The sequence below is a fragment of the Cynocephalus volans genome, chromosome 8, assembly GCF_027409185.1.
Source record: "Cynocephalus volans isolate mCynVol1 chromosome 8, mCynVol1.pri, whole genome shotgun sequence".
In the NCBI taxonomy this organism is placed as follows: domain Eukaryota; kingdom Metazoa; phylum Chordata; class Mammalia; order Dermoptera; family Cynocephalidae; genus Cynocephalus; species Cynocephalus volans.
In genome coordinates, this window is record NC_084467.1 from 38034978 (window position 1) to 38060393 (window position 25416).

Below are 25416 nucleotides of genomic sequence, written 5' to 3' on the forward strand. Positions count from 1 at the left end.
TCTGGTTGCGTTACATGTATTAACTCATTTGATTCTTACGATAGTAGTAGAGTATTGGGAGGTACTATTATCTTTATTTTACATGTAAGGAAACTGAGGCACAGAGAGTCACACAACAAAGATGGGTTACTAACCAGTCCAGCTGTAGAGTCAAGCTCTAAACCCTTGTGCTGTCATGCTTCCCCGAGAGCTATTCAGCCCAAGGGCCCATAATCCAAGGCTCTCTGAGTTCATGCAGCATGTTCTCTGCATTTCTACCAAAGCCTGTCTTTTATTTAGTTTCCTGATCTATGCATGCCTTTTCCCTTCCTGATCACACCTCAAGTTCTACATGGCCAGAATTTGTCTAGTATTTGCTTCAGTTTCCCCAGCTCATAGCAAGAGAACTATCTTACTAGCAGGGGTCAGTGGATGTCTCTTGAATTGAACCTCAGATGTCAGAAGGGTCTCAAGATCCTCTCTGCAGGAATGAAGTGGCCACCCACCATGACCTGTAAGTTAGACACAGTCCAGGACTTGCTGCCTTGGCCTCCAAACCCATTCATAACCTTCAGATCCTTTTTGTAAATTAAATCTATTTAATATGCCCACAGGGAGCTTACTACTTAGATAAGAATCATTACAGCAAATACAAGTGCATGCTTTGTAAACAGAGTTCCTAAAGTAACAAACCTTGGCACTATTCACACAGGTTATAAACATGGTGATTCAGCCTCAGGAATGGCCAGAGTTTCTCTGACTATAATCTTATTTTCCCCTTCTTGAGAGGAAGAGAGGGTCTGGAAGAATGCTTCTCATTTTACAAAAGGGAAAATTGAGTTACCCAAGGTCACCCAGCAAGTGAAGGGTGAACTGATGGCTAGAATTCCATTCTTAGGAGATGGAGTGAGGTAATCTCACAAGACCCACTTTGGACTGGGGTTTCCATCATCTGCATCTGTCAGTTCCCCTCTTCTAGGGAAAAATGAGATTTAGGGATTTGAAACTTAGAAAGAGCATCAGTGCCGCATGGGAGCTGAAGCACTCACTCTGGACTGAAGACTTAGATACACAAGGCATTGGGCCCTTCCTGGATATGCTCAAGAGCCTGACTCAGGGCGCCCGGCCCCGATTCTTTCAATAACATTCAAGGCTGTCCACAGCTGGGGCTTTCATTCAGTCAGTAAACACTTATGGAGGGCCTACTCTGTGACAGGCACCATTGTTAAAGGACCTCACAGACTCCTAACAATCCTGTAAGGTGGGCATTATAGCCGTCCTCCTTTTACAGATAAAGGCACATATTCACAGAGGCAAAAATAACCAGGAGCTACCCCAGCCTAGTGTTTCTGGAGTCACAGAGCACTTTCTGGTAGCCCACCCCAGTGCCCCATTTCCAGGGGCAGTAATGGGAGCACTGCTTGATGGTTAAGAGCCCGGGCTTTGTTTGGATTAGACCCGAGTTTGAGTCCCCCCTCAGCCACCTGCGTGACCCACAGAAGTCATTTAACCTCTCTTGTCCTTAGTTACCTCATCAGTAAAATGAGAAATATGCCTTTCTCATCGGGCTGTTGGGAGATCAAATGAGACAAAAGCACAAAGTCCTGTGAGAGGGTGTGTGTGTGTGTGTGTGTGTGTGTGTGTGTGTGTAATTTACCTTTGGGTGTTAACTGAAGAGGTCCCAGGACTAGAAAAGGGTGACCTTGGGGAGGCCAGTCTCGGAAATGGCTGAGCAGAAAGACAAGTGATGGGTGGTTGTGGCCATGAAGTGCCCAGGGCGAGAGACACGCGACCTGAGGTTGGGGAAAGAGGAGTGGGCAGCGGGTGGGCGCCCAGAGGCACCTCCGGTGTCCATCTCCAGGAGGGCACCCCGGAGGCCCCGCGCTGGGGAGAAGTGGGCGCTCTGCGGTGCCCTGCCCCGACGCCTGGTTCTCCAGGAAAGATGCTGCTGAAGTGTTTGCGGAGGTTAGTAAGGTCCCAGTCTATGGCTGCTCCTTGTCCTCTTGGCGGGCCTGTACCGCAGGGGGCTCTGGCTGGGCCCCGTCTTCCGGGAGCTGGGGCTCCGGGCGCGCGGGACGGAGGACGGGCGGGGGGCTGCGGCGCCTGCTGCTATGCTCGTGCTTCCGAGGACGCCCACGCAGAGCGGGTACCCTTCCCGCTCACCTGAGGGGCCTGGCACAGTGCCAGAGGACGCGACGGCGATCCCCGCCTGGCCGCCGTACTCGACCTTGGCCGTCGCGCTCCGCCTGCCTCGCGCCCGCTGCTGGGCGACGGCGCGCGTCCCCGCGGACCGCGGCCGCGCCGCCTCCTCCGACCCCTCCCGCACAGGCGGGTGTGGGATCCCGGGCTGATCCAGGCCAGGTTTTGCGGTGGCGGGCGGTCGGGTCGCGCGTGCTGATTCTTCATCTGTTGCTCTCGGCTCGGCAGCAGTTGGCGGCGGGAGATCATGGTGCTGAACGAACTGTGGGCCGCGCTCTCTGGAGCCTCCGGGGCTGCCCTGGCCTGCTGCTTGGTGGCGGCGGCCGTGGCCCTGCGCTGGTCCGGGCGCCGGAATGCGCGGGGCGCGGCGGCCCGGGCCCGACAGAGTCAGCGAGCAGGCCTGGAGACCATGGCCAAGGCGGCGCAGCGATTCCGGCTCCAGGTGACGACCAGGAGCCGGGCGGGGTGGGCACCGGGTGGAGGTAGACCCAGCAGCACCTTCAGTCGCCCGGACGCGCGGAGGGGCAGGCGGCGCAGGTGTGTGGGCGGCGCAGGTGTGTAACTCTACAGACCCTCTCCTCACTTTAATGAGTTCCGCACTCTTTCTGAGCCCGGTGGGGCCAGGGGGAAGGAAAGGGACAGGGCAGGCTGTGGAAGGCTATAGACACAGGGTCAAAAAAAGAGCTTTGCTACGTGCCAAAGTATCTCAAAATCGCCATTTGAACGCGAAAACGCTAGCGTGGAAACCAACAAAAGGCTGTAGTTTAGGACTTTGGAATCCCGGAGCGGTGACCCGGATAATCCGGAGAGCCAAAAGTTCAAACTGCTTGATTTGTACATGAAGATCCTAAGAAGGAGCCAGAAAGAGACTTGCCCAAATGCATGAGGAATTATTGGCAAAGTCGGGCTAGAATGGAAATCTCCTTAAGCTCCTGTCGCCCAGGTTGTCGTGTTCAAGCTCCGGCAAGCCCCTTGCAGGAGCAAGTTTATTTCCAGCCGTTCCCTGCGAGATCTGTCAGCAAGCTTTTCTTCCTCTCTGGATCATCTGTGTGTGTATGTTTGGGGGCGGGGGGTCCAGATTGAGAGGACTTCCCACCAGGTGTATGAAACACTGGCCCCAGTTAGAAGCCAAAATGCTGAACTCTGGGAGATGTTCTGATGTCCTCAGACAGGGAAGACTTGCCCTGAGTGTTTGTGGGCTCTAACAGATGGGAAGGCGGGACAGCAGGAGTCAGGGGGGTGTACCTAGGTGGAAGACAGAGAGGGAGTCATAGAAAATTACATTTAGCGGATGCTCAGCTGCAGCTAGTGATTTTTGAGTTGTGGCAGAGCTGGAACTAGAACCTCGGTACTCAGCGGAACTCTCCAGCCTCACTCCAGTGGAGAAGAGCACAGGAGAGGTATCAGGAAAGGAGACTGGGTCTTGGAATCCAGGCCCAGGATGTAGCCTTGAATGTGGTGACGTTTTGGCTAGCTGTAATTGTATGAATTTATTCCACACCATCCCTGAGGCTAGGATGTGTCATATTTATTTATTGAAATCAAAATATGTCTGGTTCCAGCCTCCACTTGTCAAGCTGGCTGAAAAGTACACCATCAGTTAATTTTTAGGGCCTCTTCCCAGATTGGGAGGGTCCTGGTGTTCAATTCAAACTGGCCACCTCCCCTACAGAAGCACAGGTTCTTCACTGTCTAGCCCCCTTCTCTGGCTGAGCTCTGGAGTGCCCCTCTCAGAGATCCTTGTGATTATCCTGGAGACCTTCAGCTGCTCCAGAGGCCCCATGTCTTTCCGTGCAGCCAGCTGAGTTGTGCCAGCTCCAAGAGCTGTGTGGGGAGCAGGTGCAGGAATTTGCTCACAGTTCCTGCCTACAGAACTCCTCTCCTAGTTATGAGGAATCCATTTGGCTGGCATGGGTGTGGGATGGTAGAATGATGGGTCTTCCTGCACAACTCTAAGCATCAGTGTGTATGTCTGGAGTAACTGCCCTTCATTATTTTTAAGAACCACCTTCTAAGACTGAGGTTTTGGCTCTGAAATACAAAAGGCTGTTTACACATCCTGCCTGGGGCAGGAGAGCATGGCTTCCAACACCAAAGCTTGGCTCTTTCAGAAGGGGAAGCAGAAAATTACCTTTTGGGTTTCCAATGACTGAAAGACAAAGGAAGAATTCTTTTCGGAGCCTCTGGGGGTTTGAGCAATCAGCAAAGGGGTGGGGTCTCGATGATAATAGCTTTGTAAGCCTTGGGGTTGGTAGGAGGTGGAGTTTTAGCTGAACTCAGCCCAGCCCCGGTACCTCCTTCCCACCCCCTTCCCCCAAGGCGCCCTTCTGCTTGGCCCTGGAGTTCCTGGATGAGGGGAGGTGGGACCTGATATGGTCTCAGCAGCCTTCCTTCTGAGGCCCTCACAGCCCAGGGCTGAATAGCAAGGAGCTCCTGAGCAGTATAGCTCCTGCCTGATGGATTCTGGACAAAACTAGTTTGGAGCCCAGATACCTAGCTGTGTTCCAAGGAGGACACAGACTGGACAGGGGAGAGGGGACATAAAACACCTTCTGAGTCATCACACAATGGTTAACTTCTCTCTACACTCTAGAGCAACTCTAGAGAAAGGTGTGTTTCTGGTAACTCTGTTGACTATGTGAAGCTAACCTGTAATAAACCTTCAATCATTTTTTCCCACCCTGTCCCCTGAAAGAGTTTTGATATCCTTTTTAAACTGAAGAGAGGGGTCACCATCAATGGAATATTATGGCGGGGAGAGACATCACAGAACACCCACTCATGCCTCTGTGCCTTTGCACGTGTAGTTCTGTTTTACCCTGAATACCCTTTTTCACATCTCTTACAACCCGCTTATCAGAGTCCCACTAGTATTACCAATGCCAGGTCCTTCAACTTTATCTGAACGGTGGTTCTGTATCCTGGCCTTCTCCAAGCCTACCTTGCACATTACTTTAAAATGAAATTATTCAGTAGATGAATTGAAGGAGTGCATGGTTATTGTGGAGACCAGTATCAGTGGCCTACATGATCAAATGGAAGAAATATCTTGAAACAGAACAAAAGTGATTTAAAAAAAGTGAGGGAAAAGAAAACAGACATGGAGGACAATCCAGGAGACCTGAAATTAGGACAATAGGTGGTTCAGAAGGAGAAAAAGAAATAGATGGAGGAGGGGTGATACATAAATGATAGGTATAGTATCCCTCTCTGGAAAAAGTATGCATACATACGTTTGACTAGTTAGAAGTTATCTGTACACTTCCCTGCATGTTCCACACAGAATCAACTTCCCCCGTGTTTACAGATTGGCCTCCTGTAGGTACAGACTGACTTTGGTGTCTTGTGAGAGAGAAAATGTCTCAGCTGCCTGTTACTAGGTGAAGACTGAAAAGTAACTGTTAGCAACTCTGTCATCAGCTGTCAACAGGGAAGAACATAAGAAAGAGTGAAAATTTGTGCTGAGAATGGAGGGGAGCATGCTGCCAGCTGATGCACAGAGATTTTGTGGGCACCTTTTCAGGCGTGGTGGGAGGAGATGGTGACCAGACTGTCAGTGGTAATTATTCCACTGTGGTGGGCTCTCTGCTGATGTTGACTTTCTTCTCGTACTTTTAGGCATTTGTTTTTGTAATCAGCACATATTTACATAAGCAGATAAAAAAATAAGGCAAAGTTTCTATTTTCATTGTGTGATGGGACAGGCAAGATGTGTCTTGCCTGGGTACTATGTGTGTAGCATGATCCCTTTGTGCAAAAAAGAATAAACAGCTGTATACAAGGGGTCTTCCAAAAGTTCATGGAAAGATTTGTACTGTCTTTTAATTCCATTTTTGGGATGAAGTTTTTGAAGTACCTTCATACATTGTGGGTTTTTCAAAAACTTTTTTCCTTTTAGAAGAGGGACTGTGCAGGATAGACGGGGTGGAGAGAATGCTCACTTTTAATTTTGTATACCTTTTAAGAAAAATAGCAACAGGGATCATCGGGTGTGTTTGGGGAGAGGTCATAGACCTATTTTTTTCTTCTTTGTAGTTTCCTGTATTAAAAAAGAAAAAAAAAAAAAAAATCCAGGGCTGGCTGGTTAGGTCAGTTGGTTAGAGCATGGTGCTGATAGCACCAAGGTCCAGGGTTCAATCCCTGTAGGGGCCAGCCACCAAAGAAAAAGTGTTTTATCAGTTTAATAAATTCAGGGAAGTGCTCTTGATATTGAAGAATTGGGTGCAAAGGCTGTAGGGTGTGTGTGTGTGTGTGTGTGTGTGTGTGTGTGTGTGTGTGTGTGGAGGGGCAGTCTGTTCTGGGAGTGTTGTGGGTGTGAGAGCGCAGTGGCACATTGTGGGGAAGGGTTTAGTTGAGTCTCACGGAATCCCTGCCCAGAAGCACCTCCTGGAATATGTTCTGGAGCTTGTGGTGTGATGTGATGGGGATTTTAAGGGGAGAAGCAAGGCCAGGTTGGGCTTTGTGTTCTCTGGCCCCAGCAGGAAGTGTGGGTTGGAGGGGTGAGGCTAGGGCAGAGCAGCAGTTAGGTGGCCCCTGTGTGACCCAAGAGAAAGAGATGAACCCCAATGAGGGGTCTTGGTACAGGAGATGGGGAGGTGGCCATTTTCCAGAGCTACTGAGGGCTTGGTGACTTACTAGGTGCAGGTGGGAAGGAGCGGGAGGAACCAGAATGACTCCTGTTTTCTCAGCTGAACACCTGGATGGATGGCCACGCCCTTCCCTGAGTGAGAGTTCGGGGTACTCGGAGGAAGAGCTGATTGAAAGTGGGTAGGGGGGCTGGCTGGTTAGCTGGATGTTATAACACCAAGGTCAAGGGTTCGGATACCCGTACCAGCTAGCCACTAAAAAAAAAAAGAAAAAGAAAATGGGGGAAGTGATGAGCTCAGAGGGAAGGACACGAGGGGTGGGTGGCAAGTGACAGGATTAGCCCAGTGAGCTGCTTTGGGCTTAGCTGGGTGGGGCTGGGTGAAGGAGCAGGAGCTGTGGGATAGGTGGAGAGCCCAGAGAGAGAGGGCACATGCAAGCCGGGGGAGGGAAGGCCTCTCAGCCTCAGAGAAGGTGCCCAGGGCAACCTTGAGGAGTCTCTGTCTCTCCTCACATCTGGCTCCTTCTCATCCTTCAAATCACAGCTGAAATGTCGCTTCAGGCCTGCGCATTCCATCTAAGTCATCCTGTCATTACATCACAGCACTGTTTATCTGCTGTCTCACACTTATCATGACCTATTATTTAACTTGTTTATTTTTGTGAATGTATGCTCTCTGAAAGCAGGGACCTTGTCTGTCTTGGTTACCTCTAAATTTATAGCCCCTAACATAGTCCTTAGTAGGTGCTCAAAGCATGTTTGTTGACTGACTAAATAAACAAGTTGCAGAAGTAGCAGCAGAGAGGCAGGAGGGAATCCAGGAGAGTGTGGTGTCTCCCCGTCCAGGAGGAATTGCAGAGAGCCGGCGTGTGGGCTCAATACCTTTGGATTCTTCAGTGAGACGTGGAGTCGGAGAAAGAGTCAATCACCTGTTGGATTTGGCTAGAAGGAGGTCTCTGTTGGCCTAAGCAAGAGCAGGGGAAGGTGGGGTGAGGAGTGGTGGCTGTGACTCTGTGTTTACCAGTTGGTCCAATACCCCTGAGGATGAAGCAGGCAGGTGTTTGCAGGCAGGGGCTGACCCCAGAGGCTCTGGGAACCCTCGAGGCCTGGCAGCAGAGGATCTGCTCAAATGCCCTCGCCCTTCAGAGCTCTTCCCTGCCCACCTTACCCAGGTGGGCTGCTCACTCACTGCACCCTCTTTATTTTCTTTAAGTCATTTCTCACTATCTAAAGTTCTTATTTGTTTACTGTGACTCATCTGCTGACCTGGGTCCCTGCTGCCACAGGCATGGCTTTGTGTTCACTCCTGACTCCCACACTAATGTGGAGCTTGGCTACAGAGCAGGTGTACAATACCTAACTGTGGAATGAGTGTGTAAATCTTCCCTTTTGGGTGTGGCCTCCAGCTACAGGCCCAGCCACCCAGGATGGGGTCTTCTTGTTTTGCCCATGCTGGGAGGGCAGAGCACTACAGTTTACCTAGGCAAGGCAGTGCCTCTCTCTGAGCCTCAGTTTCTTTATCTGTGCAATGGGAGTGGAAGTAAGATTTTTTTTTTTTTTTCAAATTTTATTTTGTCGATATACATTGTGGCTGATTATTGCTCCCCATCACCAAAACCTCCCTCCCTCCTCCCCCCCCAACAATGTCCTTTCTGTTTGCTTGTTGTATCAACTTCAAGTAATTGTGGTTGTTATATCTTCTTCCCACCCCCCCGTTTTTCTTTTTTTTTTGGGTGTGTGTGTGTGTGAATTTATATATTAATTTTTAGCTCCCACCAATAAGTGAGAACATGTGGTATTTCTCTTTCTGTGCCTGACTTGTTTCACTTAATATAATTCTCTCAAGGTCCATCCATGTTGTTGCAAATGGCAGTATTTCATTCGTTTTTATAGCTGAGTAGTATTCCATTGTGTAGATGTACCACATTTTCCGTATCCACTCATCTGATGATGGACATTTGGGCTGGTTCCAACTCTTGGCTATTGCAAAGAGTGCTGCGATGAACATTGGGGAACAGGTATACCTTCGACTTGATGATTTCCATTCCTCTGGATATATTCCCAACAGTGGGATAGCTGGGTCGTATGGTAGATCTATCTGCAATTGTTTGAGGAACCTCCATACCATTTTCCATAGAGGCTGCACCATTTTGCAGTCCCACCAACAATGTATGAGAGTTCCTTTTTCTCCGCAACCTCGCCAGCATTTATCGTTCAGGGTCTTTTGGATTTTAGCCATCCTAACTGGGGTTAGATGGTATCTCAGTGTGGTTTTGATTTGCATTTCCCGGATGCTGAGTGATGTTGAGCATTTTTTCCTATGTCTGTTGGCCATTTGGATATCTTCCTTAGAGAAATGCCTACTTAGCTCTTTTGCCCATTTTTTGATTGGGTTGCTTGTTTTCTTCTTGTAAAGTTGTTTGAGTTCCTTGTATATTCTGGATATTAATCCTTTGTCAGATGTATATTTTGCAAATATTTTCTCCCACTCTGTTGGTTGTCTTTTAAGTCTGTTAATTGTTTCTTTTGCTGTGCAGAAGCTTTTTAGTTTGATATAATCCCATTTGTTTATTTTTCCTTTGGTTGCCCGTGCTTTTGGGGTTGTATTCATGAAGTCTGTGTCCAGTCCTATTTCCTCAAGTGTTTCTCCTATGTTTTCTTTAAGAAGTTTTATTGTTTCAGGGTGTATATTTAAATCCTTAATCCATTTTGAGTTGATTTTAGTATACGGTGACAGGTATGGATCTAGTTTCATTCTCCTGCATATGGATATCCAGTTATCCCAACACCATTTGCTGAAGAGGCAGTCCCTTCCTCAGTGAATAGGTTTGGTGCCTTTGTCAAAGATCAGATGGCAGTAAGTGTGTGGGTTGATTTCTGGATTCTCTATTCTATTCCATTGGTCAGTGTGTCTGTTTTTATGCCAGTACCATACTGTTTTGGTTATTATAGCTTTGTAGTATAGCTTAAAGTCAGGTAGTGTTATGCCTCCAGCTTTATTTTTTTTGCTCAGCATTGCTTTGGCTATGCGTGGTCTTTTATTGTTCCATATAAATGACTGGATAGTTTTTTCCATTTCTGAGAAAAATGTCTTTGGAATTTTGATGGGGATTGCATTGAATTTGTATATCACTTTGGGTAGTATGGACATTTTCACTATGTTGATTCTTCCAATCCAAGAGCATGGGATATCTTTCCATCTTCTTGTATCCTCTCTAATTTCTCTCAGCAGTGGCTAGTAGTTCTCATTATAGAGATATTTCACCTCCTTGGTTAACTCAATTCCTAAGTATTTTATTTTTTTGGTGGCTATTGTAAATGGGCAGACTTTCTTGATTTCTCGTTCTGCATGTTCACTATTGGAGAAAAGAAATGCTACTGATTTTTGTGTGTTGATTTTGTATCCTGCTACTGTGCTGAAATCATTTATCAATTCCAACAGTTTTTTTGTAGAGGCTTTAGGCTGTTCGATATATAGGATCATGTCATCTGCAAACAGGGACAGTTTGACTTCATCTTTTCCAATCTGGATGCCCTTTATTTCCTTCTCTTCTCTGATTGCTCTGGCTAGTACTTCCAATATTATGTTGAATAGGAGTGGTGAGAGTGGGCATCCTTGTCTAGTTCCTGTTCTTAAAGGAAAAGCTTTCAGCTTTTCCCCATTCAGGATGATATTGGCAGTGGGTTTGGCATATATGGCTTTAATTATGTTGAGATACTTTCCCTCTATACCTAACTTATAGAGGGTCTTTGTCATGAATGAGTGCTGAACTTTATCAAATGCTTTTTCAGCATCTATAGAGATGATCATACGGTCCTTGTGTTTGAGTTTATTAATATGGTGTATCACATTTATTGATTTGCATATGTTGAACCAACCTTGCATCCCTGGGATGAATCCCACTTGATCGTGGTGAATAATTTTACGTATGCGTTGCTGTATTCTGTTTGCTAGTATTTTAGTGAGGATTTTTGCATCTATATTCATCAAGGATATCGGCCTGTAGTTTTCTTTTTTGGTTATATCTTTACCCGGTTTTGGTATCAGGATGATGTTTGCTTCATAGAATGAGTTTGGGAGATTTGCATCCGTTTCAATCTTTTGGAATAGTTTGTAAAGAATCGGTGTCAATTCCTCTTTGAATGTTTGGTAAAATTCTGCTGTGAATCCATCTGGTCCTGGGCTTTTCTTTGTTGGGAGCCTTCTGATAACAGCTTCAATCTCCTTTATTGTTATTGGTCTGTTCAAATTTTCTGTGTCTTCATGGTTCAGTTTTGGGAGCTTGTGTGTGTCCAGAAATTTATCCATTTCCTCCAGATTTTCAAATTTGTTGGCATATAGTTGTTTATAGTAGTCTCGAATGATTCCTTGTATTTCAGCTGAATCAGTTGTAATGTCACCTTTTTCATTTCTAATTTTTGTTATTTGAGTCTTCTCTCTTCTTTTTTTTGTTAGCCATGCTAATGGTTTGTCAATTTTATTTATCTTTTCAAAAAACCAACTTTTTGATTCATTGATCTTAATTGTTTTTTGGGTTTCAATTTCATTCAGTTCTGCTCTGATGTTAATGATTTCTTTCCGTCTGCTAACTTTAGGTTTGGATTGTTCTTGTTTTTCTAGTTCTTTAAGGTGAAGTGTTAGGTTGTTCACTTGCCATCTTTCCATTCTTCTGAAGTGAGCATTTAATGCAATAAATTTCCCCCTTAATACTGCTTTTGCAGTATCCCACAGGTTTTGGTATGATGTATCATTGTTTTCATTAGTTTCAAGAAATTTTTTGATTTCCTGCTTGATTTCTTCTTGGACCCATATGTCATTAAGTAGAATGCTGTTTAATTTCCATGTGTTTGTATAGTTTCCAGAGTTTCGTTTGTTATTAATTTCTAGTTTTAATCCATTGTGGTCTGAGAAAATACATGGGATAATTCCAATGTTTTTTAATTTATTGAGACTTGATTTGTGACCTAATATGTGATCTATCCTGGAGAATGATCCATGTGCTGATGAGAAGAATGAATATTCTGAGGTTGTTGGATGGAATGTTCTGTAGATATCTGCCAAGTCCAATTGGTCCAGAGTGTTGTTTAGATCTTGTGTTTCTCTGCTGATTCTCTGTCTAGATGATCTGTCCAATATTGACAGTGGGGTGTTCAGGTCCCCTGCTCTTATGGTATTAGTGTCTATTTCCTTCTTTAGGTCTAATAGAGTTTGTTTTATAAATCTGGCTCTCCAACATTGGGTGCGTACATATTTATGATTGTTATGTCTTCTTGATGGATCAGTCCTTTTATCATTACGTAGTGTCCCTCATTGTCTCTTTTTATGGTTTTTAGTTTAAAGTCTATTTTGTCAGATATAAGAATAGCTACTCCAGCTCGTTTTTCTTTTCTGTTTACATGGTAAATCTTTTTCCATCCTTTCACTCTTAGTCTATGTGAATCTTTATGGGTGAGGTGGGTCTCTTGTAGGCAGCATATAGTTGGGACCTCCTTTTTGATCCAGTCAGCCAGTCTGTGTCTTTTTTTTTTTTTTTGTCTTTTTCGTGACCGGTACTCAGCCAGTGAGTGCACCGGCCACTCCTATACAGGATCCGAACCCTTGGGCGGGAGGGTCGCCGCGCTCCCAGTGCCACACTCTCCCGAGTGCGCCACGGGCTCAGCCCCAGTCTGTCTTTTGATTGGGGAATTTAAGCCTTTTACATTAAGAGTTGTTATTGAAAGGTGTTGATTTATTCCTAGCATTTTATTGGTTGTTTGGTTGTCTTAGGTGTCTTTTGTTCCTTGCCTTCTGATTTACTGTTTGGTTTCTGTGTTTGTTGGTTCCTTAGGTTATAGATAGCGTTTTTGTTTGATTGTTTTCTCTTCATGAATGCCATTTTTATTATACTAGTGGGTTTAGATTTTTCTTGGGTTTTTATGGCAGTGGTAGTTATTTTTCAGGAACCAAACCCAGTACTCCCTTGAGAATTTCTTGTAAGGGTGGTCGTGTGGTAGTGAACTCCCGCAGTTTTTGTTTGTCTGAGAAATATACTATTTGCCCTTCATTTCGGAAGGATAGCCTCACAGGGTAGAGTATTCTTGGCTGGCAATCTTTGTCTTTTAGTATTTTGAATATATCATCCCATTCCTTTCCAGCTTTTAGGGTTTGTGATGAAAAGTCTGATGTTAGCCTGATTGGGTCTCCATTATAGGTGATTTGATGCTTCTCTCTTGCAGCTTTTAAGATTCTCTCTTTGTCTTTGAGTTTTGCCAATTTGACTATAACATGTCTTGGAGAAGACCTTTTTGGGTTGAATACGTTTGGAGATCGTTGAGCTTCCTGGATCTGAAGATCTGTGATTTTTCCTATACCTGGGAAGTTTTCTGACACTATTTTGTTGAATATGTTTTCAATGCAATCTCCATTTTCCTCCCCTTCTGGAATACCCATGACTCGGATATTTGAGCGCTTAAGGTTGTCTGATATCTCTCTTAGATTTTCTTCAATGTCTTTGATTCTTTTTTCTTTCTTTTTGTCTGCTTGTGTTATTTCAAACAGCGCATCTTCAAGTTCAGAGGTTCTCTCTTCAACTTCGACAAGCCTGCTGGTTAAACTCTCTGTTGTGTTTTTTATTTCGCTGAATAACTTCTTCAGTTCAGCAAGTTCCGCTACATTTTTTTTCAGGGCATTGATTTCCTTGTACATTTCCTCTTTCAGGTCCTGTATACTTTCCTCATTTCATCATGATGTCTAGCTGAGTTTTCTTGTATCTCATTCAGTTTCCTTAGAATTATCACTCGAAATTCCTTGTCAGTCATTTCAAGGGCTTCTTGTTCTATAGGATCTAGAGTTTGAGATTTATTAACTTTTGGTGGTGTACTTTCTTGATTTTTTGTATTTCTGGTATCTTTTTTTTGATGTTTATTCATTGTGGCAGGGGGTTTCACAGTCCACCGGTTTGAGACTAATGACTAACTAAGATGTTGCTGTGGTTGCCAATTTCGTATGGCTCCCTCCGTGACTGCTCAGTTGGCCTCTAGTGCCTTGTGTGTATGGTTGCCTCGGGTCTTGGGCCTCTCCGGGGAGCCACCTTTCTGGTCAGCTTGGACTCTGCTGGGCTGGTGGATCACGTACCACAGGGTGTGTGATCTCTGCTGAGCTTTCCCTTCCCATGCAGGACTTCTCCCTGTTCCGTGTGCTCTGGCCCAGGCTGTTGGATCGTGCAGTGGCGACCCCACAGGGTGTGTGGTTTCTGTCGAGTCTCCGCCTCCCTGGCCGCACGTCTCCCCACTCTGTGTGCACTGTGCTGGGCTGGGGCGTGTCTTCTGCAACCCTCGTCTATCAGCCGGGCCTTCAAGACCCTGCTCGGCACCGCCTCGCCCAGGAAGTCTACCAGGTTTCTGGTAGGCACAGACGACCAGTCGCTCTGGGTGCCTTTGTAGCACTGTGTAGATCTTTCTCGGGACTTGTTCACCTTTGTATCCCCCCGGCATGGACCGAGTCTAGCGCCCACCTGCAGCCAGCTCTCTGGCAGGTTCAAGCGGACTTGGGCAGTCTCCTACCACACTATTCCCAACCAGAAATTGGTTAGGCGTTTTTCCGAGCTGGTGGCTGCAGAGATGGTATCTGCCTCCCAGTAACAGGAAGTTTACCCGGGCCGGAGTCCAGGGTGTGGTAGAGTGACAGTCGGCCCCGCCCGTACTTCCTTGCCCTCCCGACACTGGCCGGGGACGCCCCACGCCACCAGCCCCGCCAGAGAACTGCGGAGGGAGTGGGAGGGGAGGCCGGCCCGCAGGCCCCGGGAAGCCCCGCGCCGGGGCAAGCAAGTGGGAAGGCTCAGTGAGGAGCCGAGCTGGGTGAGGAGGACAGGCTTGGCCAAGCCGGGCCGGAGCTGCCAGCACCTGGGAAAGTGGAGGCAGCCCCGGGGCGGTGAGTGACCCGGTGATGCAGGCGGAAGCCGGGTGGGCATCAGCCCCCCGAGCAGGGCTGGGCCATGGGTCACTCACAGGGCTGTGCCAGGTCGGGCGCTCACTCTCTGCCTCTGGTTTGTCGCCTTCCCCGTTCTCAGCCGCTGCCGCCTCAGGCTGTTCAGTTGGTCCCGCAGCGCGGCTCAGGCACTCCCAGGAATCTTCTTTAATGCCGGCCTGAAACCTCAAATCCTGAATAGGGCAGCTGGCCGCCTTCAGTGCGGCCCCGGCCTCTGGGATCCTGTCTGCATCCACAGCAGCCCTGGCGCTGTGTTCCCTGTTTAGAGACTCGCTTTTGCAGCTAAGAAACAGGTCTTTTCCTGCTCCACACTTCAAAGCTGTTGCCTGTAAATGAGGCAGCCTCTCTTGCCGGGGGCAAAGTGGCGGTCAGCCCCCACGACTGGCCAGCAGCAGCCGTCCTCCCTTAAGAGATGGCGAGAGGAAAGTCCACAAGTTTCCCAGCTGCCTGAGGCCCAGTGGCCACCTTTTCCACCTCAGCTACTCCGCGCCAACCACCGCAGCCACCGCCATCTTGAAAACCCCCGGAAGTAAGATTTAATCACACTGATGGAGTGCATCAGCACAGTGTCTGGCACACAGCAGGCAGCCATTGAGAGCAGTTATTTGTAATAGTTTAATAATCGGCCTGGGCATGGCGTCTCCCTGGATACCCCCTCTGGCAGGATGGGCACATTTGTCATGGATTGGCACATGACAGCATCTGCTTGGCTACATGTGGGGACTGAGGGGTATGGTCCACATGTGTCTGCTAGAGGCATGTGGGGCCTTCAGGGAGTGGGGGACTGATCCTAGTGTGTCCCCCAAAGAATCCTGACCTGGACTCGGAGGCGCTGCTGGCCCTGCCCCTGCCTCAGCTGGTGCAGAAGTTACACAGTGGGGAGCTGTCCCCTGAGGCTGCCCTCTTCACCTATGTGGGAAAGGTAAGGCCCGTCCTGTGATCCTCCCTGTCCCCTTTTCCTCCTCCTCCCTCTCTCCCTTTCCCTCTCCACAGGCTGTGGGGAATGGCCTGGAGTTAGTCCTTCTGAGGGCCACGGTAGGACCACAGTGCCAGGGCCTGCCAGAGAGGGAAGGAGCCAGAGCGCTGCACGTGTGTGCACGTGCGTGTGTGCGTCTGACACCAGGATGTTGTCTGAGCTGGAAACCTGGCTCTCTGCCCAGACTTCTCTCTCCCTGCCGCCTCCACCAAGTCTGGTCTGTTCCTTCTTATACGTCTCCCCAGGCCCTCCCCTTGTCTCCATCCGCCTTCAGCTGCCCTGGCCCTCCACCACCATCTCCCTCCATGCCCAAGCACCAGCCTCCTGGCCAGGTGCCCTCTCAGGCCAGTTCTTCAGGCTCCACGCTTCAGTTCCTCTGCAGCTGGGCTCTGCACGGGCTTGTGTGGGGCTCCTTTTACCTGGAAGTCTCTTTGCCTCCTTTGTGTCACAGGCTCCCCTGGCTGAGCCTCCAGGGCTGAGAGCAGGAGGTATGTCTTTCAGGAAGCCTCCCTGAGAGTTAGGGTTGTCTCTTGGGTGCTCGCTCTCACTCTCTAACAGAATGTTCCTCATTGCAAATCTGCCTTGTCTTCTCTGTCTCTTGCTAGTGTCCACTCTGGGCTCTTTGTGGACACAGCTTGTCTTATTTGTCTTTGAACCTTGCTGCTGAATACATTGTCTTTCACATTATAAGTGCTCAAAATATGTCTGAAAAGAAAGAAAGAAGAGACAGGAAAAAAAGGAAGGACAAATTTATACTTTATGAATTTGACCTGTATGGGTTCCTGAAAGAGTATGTGATCATAGTATGATCCCTAAGCAAGGAAAATGTCACGGTGACCGTGTGTGTGACAGTGTTGTGACTACAGCTGAGAGAGGGTGAGGGAGAGCCCATGCTGGACTAGTGTCACCCAAAGAGGGGACATATATGAGGGTACGTCAAAGAGTTGTGGAAAAACAGAATTAAAAGATAATGCAAATCTCTCCGTGAACTTGAAGTTCACTGGTACAGTCTCAGCAGATGGTGGTGTTCTTTCCTTCAATGTCCCTGAAGAGGTGCCTGACCTTCCTAGTCAGCCACAAGAGAGCATTCTGGTTATAGCTTGGCCTCCTCCCTTCCTGCCTTGGGTAGGCTGGGAGCAGATTTTCCACTGCTGTTTCACAGGAGCAGGAATACTAACAGCTGCACCTCATTCTATCCTGGCCTTTTCCTCCATAGACCCTGTGGGGTGTGGTTCGATCCCTCTAGGCAGATAGTCACTATTGATAATTCCTTCCTTTTAGTCCCCTTTACTGACTTGATTATCAAGTTCAAGCATTTCTGGGAAAGGGGTTTGGCTGGGCTGCGCGTGGGCCAGAGGAGAGAGGGCTGGGGTCTGGGTCTAGCCCTGCTCTGTGGCTGACCCCCAGTATGACCTGAGATGGGGGTCTGGCCCTGTCTGGTTCCCGTCTGCCCCACTGGGCAGAGATGTGGCTTGGAGGAAGTAGGGGAGTGGCCAATGGTCATCTTCTTCCCAGTTCACCACTGCCGGGGGGCATCAGAGGCCAGTATCTTGCCCCTTTGAGTGCCCTGGCCCTGGGAATTTGTTCTCTCTCTCTCTCTCTTTCTTTCTTGGGGTTGAAAGCCAGAGATAGCCAGAGTGAGGCTGGATCCAAATGTCCCCAATGAGGTGGGTGCTGGGTCCTAGGTCATCCTTCGTGTTCCTAGTTCTGGGCCATGTTGCTGGTTACCCTTTTCCTGGGTATCCTGTAAAAGGCCAATTTTATATGATGTATACTGTATTTTACCACAATTACAAAAAGAGACCAGCTTCATTCTACCTTGTGTCTATTTTCTCTTCCCCTAGGCCTGGGAAGTGAACAAAAGGACCAACTGTGTGACCTCCTACCTGGCTGACTGTGAGACTCAGCTGTCCCAGGCCCCAAGGCAGGGGCTACTGTATGGCGTCCCTGTAAGCCTCAAGGAGTGCTTCGGCTACAAGGTGTGCCATGCCTCGGTACCAGCCCTCTGCTCCCCCACTCCATCTCTGCCAGCCAGCTCTGTGTCCTGGGTCACTTTGGGAAGTATCAGGTCCAGAGGTCTTGAGAGGGGACCATGGTGTGACTTGCCTTGCCCTGATGGTCGTGGGAGTAGATGTTGGGCTGCTGGAGGGTCCTGACTCATGGGCCACTTCCCTCTTGGTGCCCATCCCTCCTCTCAGGACCAGGACTCGACACTGGGCTTGAGCCTGAACGAGGGAGTGCCAGCAGAGTGCGACTGCGTGGTGGTGCAGGTGCTGAAGCTGCAGGGCGCCGTGCCCTTCGTGCACACCAACGTGCCCCAATCCATGCTGAGGTTGGGCCTTGGGTGTGGGGTGGGTAGGGCACTGGTGCCAGCAAGACACAGGTTGATCCTTTCCTGCTTCCTCCAGCTATGACTGCAGTAACCCCCTCTTTGGCCCGACCGTGAACCCATGGAAGTCCTCCAAGAGCCCAGGTGGCTCCTCAGGGGGTGAGGGGGCCCTCATTGGGTCTGGAGGCTCCCCCTTGGGCTTAGGCACTGACATCGGAGGCAGCATCCGCTTCCCTTCTGCCTTCTGCGGCATCTGCGGCCTCAAGCCCACAGCGAACCGCCTCAGGTATAGTGGGTGAAGGGAGCTTCTGACCTCACTGTGTGACCTTGGCCTAGCTTCCAAGCTCTCTGGGCTCCATGCAGGGATTCACTCACCCTGGCTTTGCTGGGACAGATCATCACAGCACCACCAGCATGTGTGGTTCCTGGTTTCCAAAATGACAAGAGCTCAGAGCTGCTGTATGGGTGCAGGGGTGGGCAGAGGGTGGCTATTTCCTGTTTCTCATATCTTCTGTTTCTTATCCAGCCGGAGTGGCCTGAAGGGTTGTGTCTATGGACAGGTGGCAGGTGAGGTCTGTGATTCCCTCCCTCAGTGCCCTGGAGGAGGGTGGAGGTTGGTCTGATCCACCTCTGCCCCTGCTTCTCTGGTGGGCAGTGTCTGTCCTCAAGGTCACTCCAGGTCTGAGTTCCTACCTCCTTGTGTTGGTCACACTCCTGGGCCATGGCTCAGCCCTCATTTGAACCGAGCCCCAGAATGCACTGGGGCCAGGTGACCCTCTTCCCTCCTTGCCCCACAGTGCCCTTCTCCATCGGCCCCATAGCCCGGGATGTGGAGAGCCTGGCACTGTGCCTACGAGCCCTGCTGTGTGAGGACATGTTCCGCTTGGACCCCACTGTGCCCCCCCTGCCCTTCAGGGAAGAGGTGAGCAGGGGTGGGGGTAGGCAGGGGGGTGGACTCCTGGACCCAGACATGCCCCAGGCAGTGTGGGCAGGCCTTGGAGGCCCTGTCCTGAAAACCACCCCCAGTGATCTGGGGCCAGCGGCAGTGACTGTCCACAGATGGCCACCAGATGGAGCCCTTGCCGCATGTGGAAACCCTCAGGCTTTCAAACAGGCCCCAGCCCCTGCTGCTGTCACAGAGATGGGAGACAGGAACCACTTCCTAGTCTGAGAACTGCTGTACCTCGGTTGTGTTTGACCCTCAGTAAATAGTGGCCTTTCTTACGTATTTGTGTCTGTATCGCCAGTGTCCAGCAGGAGGCTTGGTATGTAGGCTGGCTGAGCTGGGATCTGTGGGCAGTGTGGAGTGCTGGCTCTCCAGATATCACCAAAACAGCCTGTTGGAGGGACAAAGCTGAGTGTGTTCCTTCTGGGGGAGGGAGAGCGCTGCCTCAGCAGAGCCTTGGTGGCATCTCAGGGGGTGGGGGGTAACACAGGGATATGTGTGGAGATTTTGGAGTCTGGTTTAAGGCAGGCCTTTCAGTGTGGGGGTGTGGCTAGGATTTGGTAAAGATCATGATATAATAGTTGAGGATGAGTGAACACAGCAAGGTGAGGATTTTGAGGTGAGAGGTTCAAAGAGTCAGGGAGTGTCAACTGTCACTTGATGCTTTCTATTGAAGGGTTGGTGGGTCATTCAAGAATGAAAAACAAGGTTATTTGTATTTATGTGCAAAGTGTTCAGGAGTAGTAAAGCTCCATCAATGCAGACAGTGGAGTCATGAAGTCACGTGAAGGTAGACAGTACGTCGTGTGATGTCAGGTCCTTTTCTCAGCAGTCCAGCATTTCCCTCTCCTGTTCAGCCCTCTTGCCCTTACCCCGGCCAGTGTTGCCTTGGAAGGGCTAAGGGTCCATGGACAGGAGAGTGGGCCTTGGTGTTCCTTGGGAGTGGGGCAGGTGGGCAGACCTGGGCTGGGTGAGATGAGCTTCCCCTTCACAGCAGAGGCGGATGTTCTAAGTGCACCTCGGTGTTCAGACAGTTGCAGCCAAGAACCGCTTCCTGAGACGAGGAGAGGAGATCCCTGTTCTGGGTCTGGAAGTTTGTCATGGGAGCCAGCACAGGTAGTGGAGAGCCTTGGCTCAGGAGACAGGATGCCTGGGCTTCAGACTTAACCTTGTCATTCTGCTTGGGTGGTGTTGGGTAAGTCCCAGCCCCACTCTGGGCCTTAGTCTCCCTATCTAGATCTCAAGCTTCAGTTTTCTTGTATGACCAGTGGGAATCCTCATCCTTGCTCTTCCCACCTCTGAATTGTTGTGAAGGTTTTTTGTGAGAGGCTCAGAAGCAGAAGGGGCTGGCCTCGCTGGTGATCAGTTTTCAGTGGAAATGGTGCCAGACGGATCCAGGCTGCAGCCTCACAGCTGTTTCTGGGCCTGAGTGGCTTTTCTATCTCTAGGAGCTCTGCATAAGGCTGTCCTCTCCTAACCTGACCCTGACCCCTGTGTTTTGCCCCCAGGTCTATAGAAGCTCTCTGCCTCTGCGTGTAGGGTACTATGAGACTGACAACTATACCATGCCCACTCCAGCCATGAAGCGGGCCCTGCTGGAGACCAAGAAGAGCCTTGAGGCTGCTGGCCACACGGTATGGCTGCAGTTACCCGGGATTCCTGGCATCTCCTCTCCTCCTGGGAAGCCTTCCTGGTACCCATTGCGACTCCCTTCCTGGTAGCTTGGCACCTTGATTGTTTTGTGTTTGGAGATGAGAACTGTGGCCCTGTGGGACGAATATATAGAGGGCCGGCCAGGAGTATTGGAGCCGGAGAATTCAGTCCTGTGCCAGGCAGTGTGTGAGCTGCATTTGGGGGGCCTAGCCAACCAGGAACAATGGTGCACAGCTGTCTAGAGGTTCCTGGGGCCCTGGGATGGTGGGCCTGTGGGTTTTGGTCTGCTTATATGAGACAACTTTATGTGTGGCTCCACAGGGAGTTTGCATGGGTCAATAAGGTTGCCTTTGTGGCTCTAGTAAGAGTTACTTCACGGGCAGAGTTGGTCCACCCTTAGGGCAGCACAGGGGTCATGGGAGCCAAGGACTGCTAGGTCTGGGGGCCTCACACCCCTCAATCCCTGCAGCTGGTTCCTTTCTTGCCAAGCAACATTCCCTATGCTCTGGAGACCCTGTCAACAGGTGGGCTGTTCAGTGACGGTGGCCACAGCTTCCTGCAGAACTTGTGAGTGATGTTGGGCTTCAGGGTCTGTGGTGGGATTAGAAAAATGGGCAGACCCAGGGAGGGCAGCTGGGCACTGTTACCCCCAGGATGGGCTTCAGCTGAATACAGTGAAGGTCTGAACATTCTGGGCAGGGACCTTGCCCTCTGACTGTACAAGTTGAGCCTGCAGATACCTTGCCAGGGAGACTTTGGAAATGTGCCAGTACAGGGGAGGCTGGATTGGGCATCCATGCCTGGCCCTGAGCTGAGCTTGTGAGGTAGGAGGTGGGCAGAGGAGTTGCCTATCTGGGAAAGATTAGAGACAAGGGCAGGATCAAGGTAGGAGGGTAGGGGTCTGGACATCATGTAACTCCAGGCTCTGTCTGACTTAAGCCAAGTCTTCCTTTTGAGCGGGACCTCAGTTTTCTCTTCTCTAAAGTGGGTGAGTTAGACCAGATTCACTTTAAAGGACTTTGCAGAGCTCATGGTATAAGAAGCTGGTTCCTCTTGACTGTTTTCAGTCCTTGGCAGGGGCAGAGGACAAGCCCTGAAGGTGCCTCCTGGAGACATGCCTGGACTGGTGTCCCCCATACCATAAACTCACTTCCTCTGCCTTACCTTCCTATGGGGAAGCTCGGCCCCTGCTCAGTCAAGGGCCCAGTCTGTCATGCTCCTCCCCCTCTCCCAGCAGCCGAGTATGGTCCAGGCTTCAGCAGAAAGGGCTACCTCTCACTCTGGCCCTGGGAATGAGGCCCCAGGGTCAGCTGCCTGAGACCTTTCCCTGAGATCTTGAGCCAGAGACAGCTTCAGAGACTTGCTTCATAGGCAGCTCACCCTGGACCACCCCGCTCGTGCCTCCAGGCTGGCATCAGTGTCAGTGGGGAGAGGTTGCTCTCAATCCTTATTGCTCTGAGCTGGATTTGCCAGAGAGGGAGGCACTGAGTCCTGCCTTGGGGAATTCCAGCGGTGTGGGGTGAAGCCCAGACATCCTGAAGGATCGGCAGAAACAAATGTCATGTTTGAGAGAAGGCAGATGAAGAGATTGGAGAGCAATAGTTACAGGAGTTTCGTGAAGAGGGAGGTGGACAGGGTCACTGTGTAAAGAATGGGGATGGCTGTGGGCCTGGATAATCAGGAGGGGTGCCAGCATGGGGGTGCCTGGATGGGCCTTTTGTCTCCCAGCAAAGGTGATTTCGTGGATCCCTGCTTGGGTGACCTGATCTTAATTCTGAAGCTGCCTAATTGGCTTAAAGGACTGCTGGCCTTCCTACTGAAGCCCCTGGTGAGGGCACAGAAGTGGAGGGACTGGGATGGGTTGGGAGGGAGCCTCCAGGGGCCTTCTACCCCATGGTGCCCTATGGCCTCCGGCTCTTTCCTGCCTCTCCTTCTCTCCAGCCCCCACCCAGACTGCTCTCCTCCCCCTATCCCCTGCCATTTTCCTTCAGTCTGCATGCCAAAAGGGGTGCCAGCATGGAGGGATGAGGCATGGGTGGCTTGACCTGAAGATGAGTGCCAGCCCTTGGCTCAAAGCCGATTCATTGACCCCATGTCTGTCTTCATGCAGCTCCCAAGGCTGGCATCCTTTCTCAGCAACCTGAAGTCACGGTGAGAATATTTTCTGTGCCCAGATGCCTGCCCCTGTCTTTCCCCAGTCTGGGTCTGGGTTCAGGTGATTTCTGATGAGAAAAGACTCAGAAGTAGCTTCTGAGGCTGTAGTCGGCCCAGGCAGGAGGGCAACCTCTGTGACCTTCAGGTGGGACTTTGAAATTGCCTTAGCAGTGTCCAGGTGTGGCTGGAGAGCAAGGGCCTGAGTGTTAACAGATGAGAGAGGATGGTGGGGAGGAGGTTAGCCTGGCTGGGGCAAGGGTGGAAAGGACCAGGAAGGAGCTGGCCTGGGCTGGGGGCGTAGGGATGCTGGACACAGGAAACCTGGGAGAGATGCTGCTCTTAGAGATTGAAGCTGAGCTGTACCTGGTCCTACCTGCCCCTTGGTGGCTCAGGCTGGAAAGGCAGGGCATATCCCACTCCATTTCAGGCCCTGACATCCTGTAGACTCACTCCTCCTCTCACCACCAGACATTCAGGACTTTGACAGCTCTGACCTTTCCTGTGTCCTAAGGATAGCAAGGAATCAGGCCTGGTCTAGTCTTGGCTCTACTGTGGAGTCACTAAGTAACCCGGCCTAAGTCCTTCTTGGGGCCTGATTTTCTCATCTGGACAGTAGGGGTGTGAACTCTGCCCTCTCAGAGCTCCCATAGGGCTGAGGGGCCCATGGAGGAGTGAGATCTAGAAGTGTTAGGAGTAGGGGTCTGATGTTGCTAATCTCCATGGCTGTGACCATCATGGCTGGTGACCCCACTCCCTCTGTCCAGGTCGGCTGGAAAACTCTGGGAACTGCATCATGAAATCGAGGTGAGGCCAGAGCCCCTAGACTAAAGTAGGGTGGGGACCTGGGGGGGAGTATAGTTGGCAAGGCACAAGCCAGCAGGGTCTCTTAGCCACTGCTCCCACTGGTCTCCTGGAGTCACCTGTCATTCTCTCTTCCACTCCCTGGCCTACTGCTTGGGTCCTGCTCTCTGACCCTCATTTGACCAGATGCCCATCCTTGGGGACTGGGTCAGCCTGGGACTCCTGTCCTGGATGCTTCTTTGCCTGTGGCCATGCAGTGTGTGACTTTGCCTTGGCAGGGAGAGTCGTGTCTATGGTCAATGTGGGAGGTGAAGCCCCCTGAGAAGCAGCCATTGCCTGCCTGCCTGGAGTACCTCCATCCTACTGGGGTTCAGTTCAGATCCAATGGCAGGTGCTGGGGCTAGAGCCAACCCAGCTATAGTCTGCACTGGAGAATCTGGGGTGGGCTGGGTCTGAGTACGTCCCCTGCTGTGTTGGTGTCCTCCCCAGGTGTACCGCAACACCATGATTGCTCAGTGGAGAACACTGAACCTGGATGTAGTGCTGGCCCCCATGCTGGGCCCTGCTTTGGACTTGAATGCCGCAGGCAAGGCCACAGGTAAGGCTTTCTGATACTCGCCTCCTGTCCCTTCTCTTATATGCATTCAGCTGTGTGCTCGGCAGTGCTGCTGGGAAGTACTGCCTTCAGGGGGCTCACAGTCTGCCTCTCTGGAGAGATGGGAGGCTCGTGGGATGCCCTGGGAGGGAATGAGCTCACTGTCATCAGCACTGTTCAAGTTGGGGATCTCGAGTTACAGGGTCTGTAGTTTTGGGAGGTGGTGTTTGAAGTCCAGATGGGATTTAAATAAGCCAAGAAAAGAGGAACAACATTCTAGGTGTGGGAAACTACATGAGCAAAAACATCAGCGGATGTCCAGCCCTGCCCTGAAATCTGGATTCCTGGGGTTTGTCACTCAAACCTCAGCCCTGGGAGAGCCTTTCCCTGGCTGGGGAAACAGGGTGCCATTTCACAGAGTAGGAGACTGAGGCCCAGAGAGGACAGTCGGCACTGAAGTCCCAGGGCCCCACTTGTGATGTGTTCCAGGGGCTATCAGCTACACTGTGCTCTACAACTGCCTGGACTTCCCTGCGGGGGTGGTGCCTGTCACCACAGTGACCGTGGAGGACGAGGCCCAGATGGAACATTACCGGGGCTGCTTTGGGGATATCTGGGACAAGGTGCTGAGGAAGGTGAGGACTGGCCCGGGGTCCCCTCCTCTGAGCTCACCCCTGCCCCAGCTCTAGCTTCTGTGGAGAAAACAGTGTCAGCGCTGGCAGTGCTCACCATCCTTTCTTAAAGCGAGACCCGAAAGACCTGCTTTGCTGCCTCTCCTCTTCAGCTGAGGAGCTTCCTGGCCCTGGGGTGGGGTCCTGCCTTGCTACCTCCCATCCTGATGCCTGTGTCCCCTGCAGGCCACAAAGAACAGTGTGGGCCTGCCTGTGGCTGTGCAGTGCGTGGCTCTGCCCTGGCAGGAGGAGTTGTGTCTGCGCTTCATGCGGGAGGTGGAGCAGCTGATGACCCCTGAGAAGCATCCGTCCTGACGGCCCCGTCGGGCTGGCTCTGGAGGACCTGAGACCCCCATGCTCTGTGGCCCAGCCTAGTCAGGGCACAACTGTCACCCTGTGAGGAGATGTTCAGCATGGGGCAGAGGCTTCCATGTACTCTCCCTCAAATGCTGCAAGAAGTGCAGACCCCCGAGTCTGGACCCTGCTTTCCCTCTGGTCCCCGCTGCCCTGATCCCCTAACCCCGATGTGGCAGCCAATGGGTATGACATGGGCCAAAGCCCA

At 50.6% G+C, this 25416-nt stretch overlaps 1 protein-coding gene across 1 annotated transcript; it reads left to right on the plus strand.

The window, feature by feature from the left end:
* The first annotated feature begins 2347 nt into the window (after positions 1–2347).
* Positions 2348–25416, plus strand: FAAH (fatty acid amide hydrolase). The gene is made up of 15 exons (XM_063104342.1): positions 2348–2620; positions 15538–15651; positions 17550–17684; positions 17904–18037; positions 18114–18320; positions 18561–18601; positions 18832–18956; positions 20489–20614; positions 21103–21200; positions 22362–22461; positions 22744–22784; positions 23552–23591; positions 24078–24186; positions 24673–24818; positions 25041–25416. The coding sequence occupies exons 1-15, from the start codon at positions 2426–2428 to the stop codon at positions 25167–25169; spliced, it is 1740 nt and encodes a 579-aa protein (XP_062960412.1). The 5' UTR covers positions 2348–2425; the 3' UTR covers positions 25170–25416.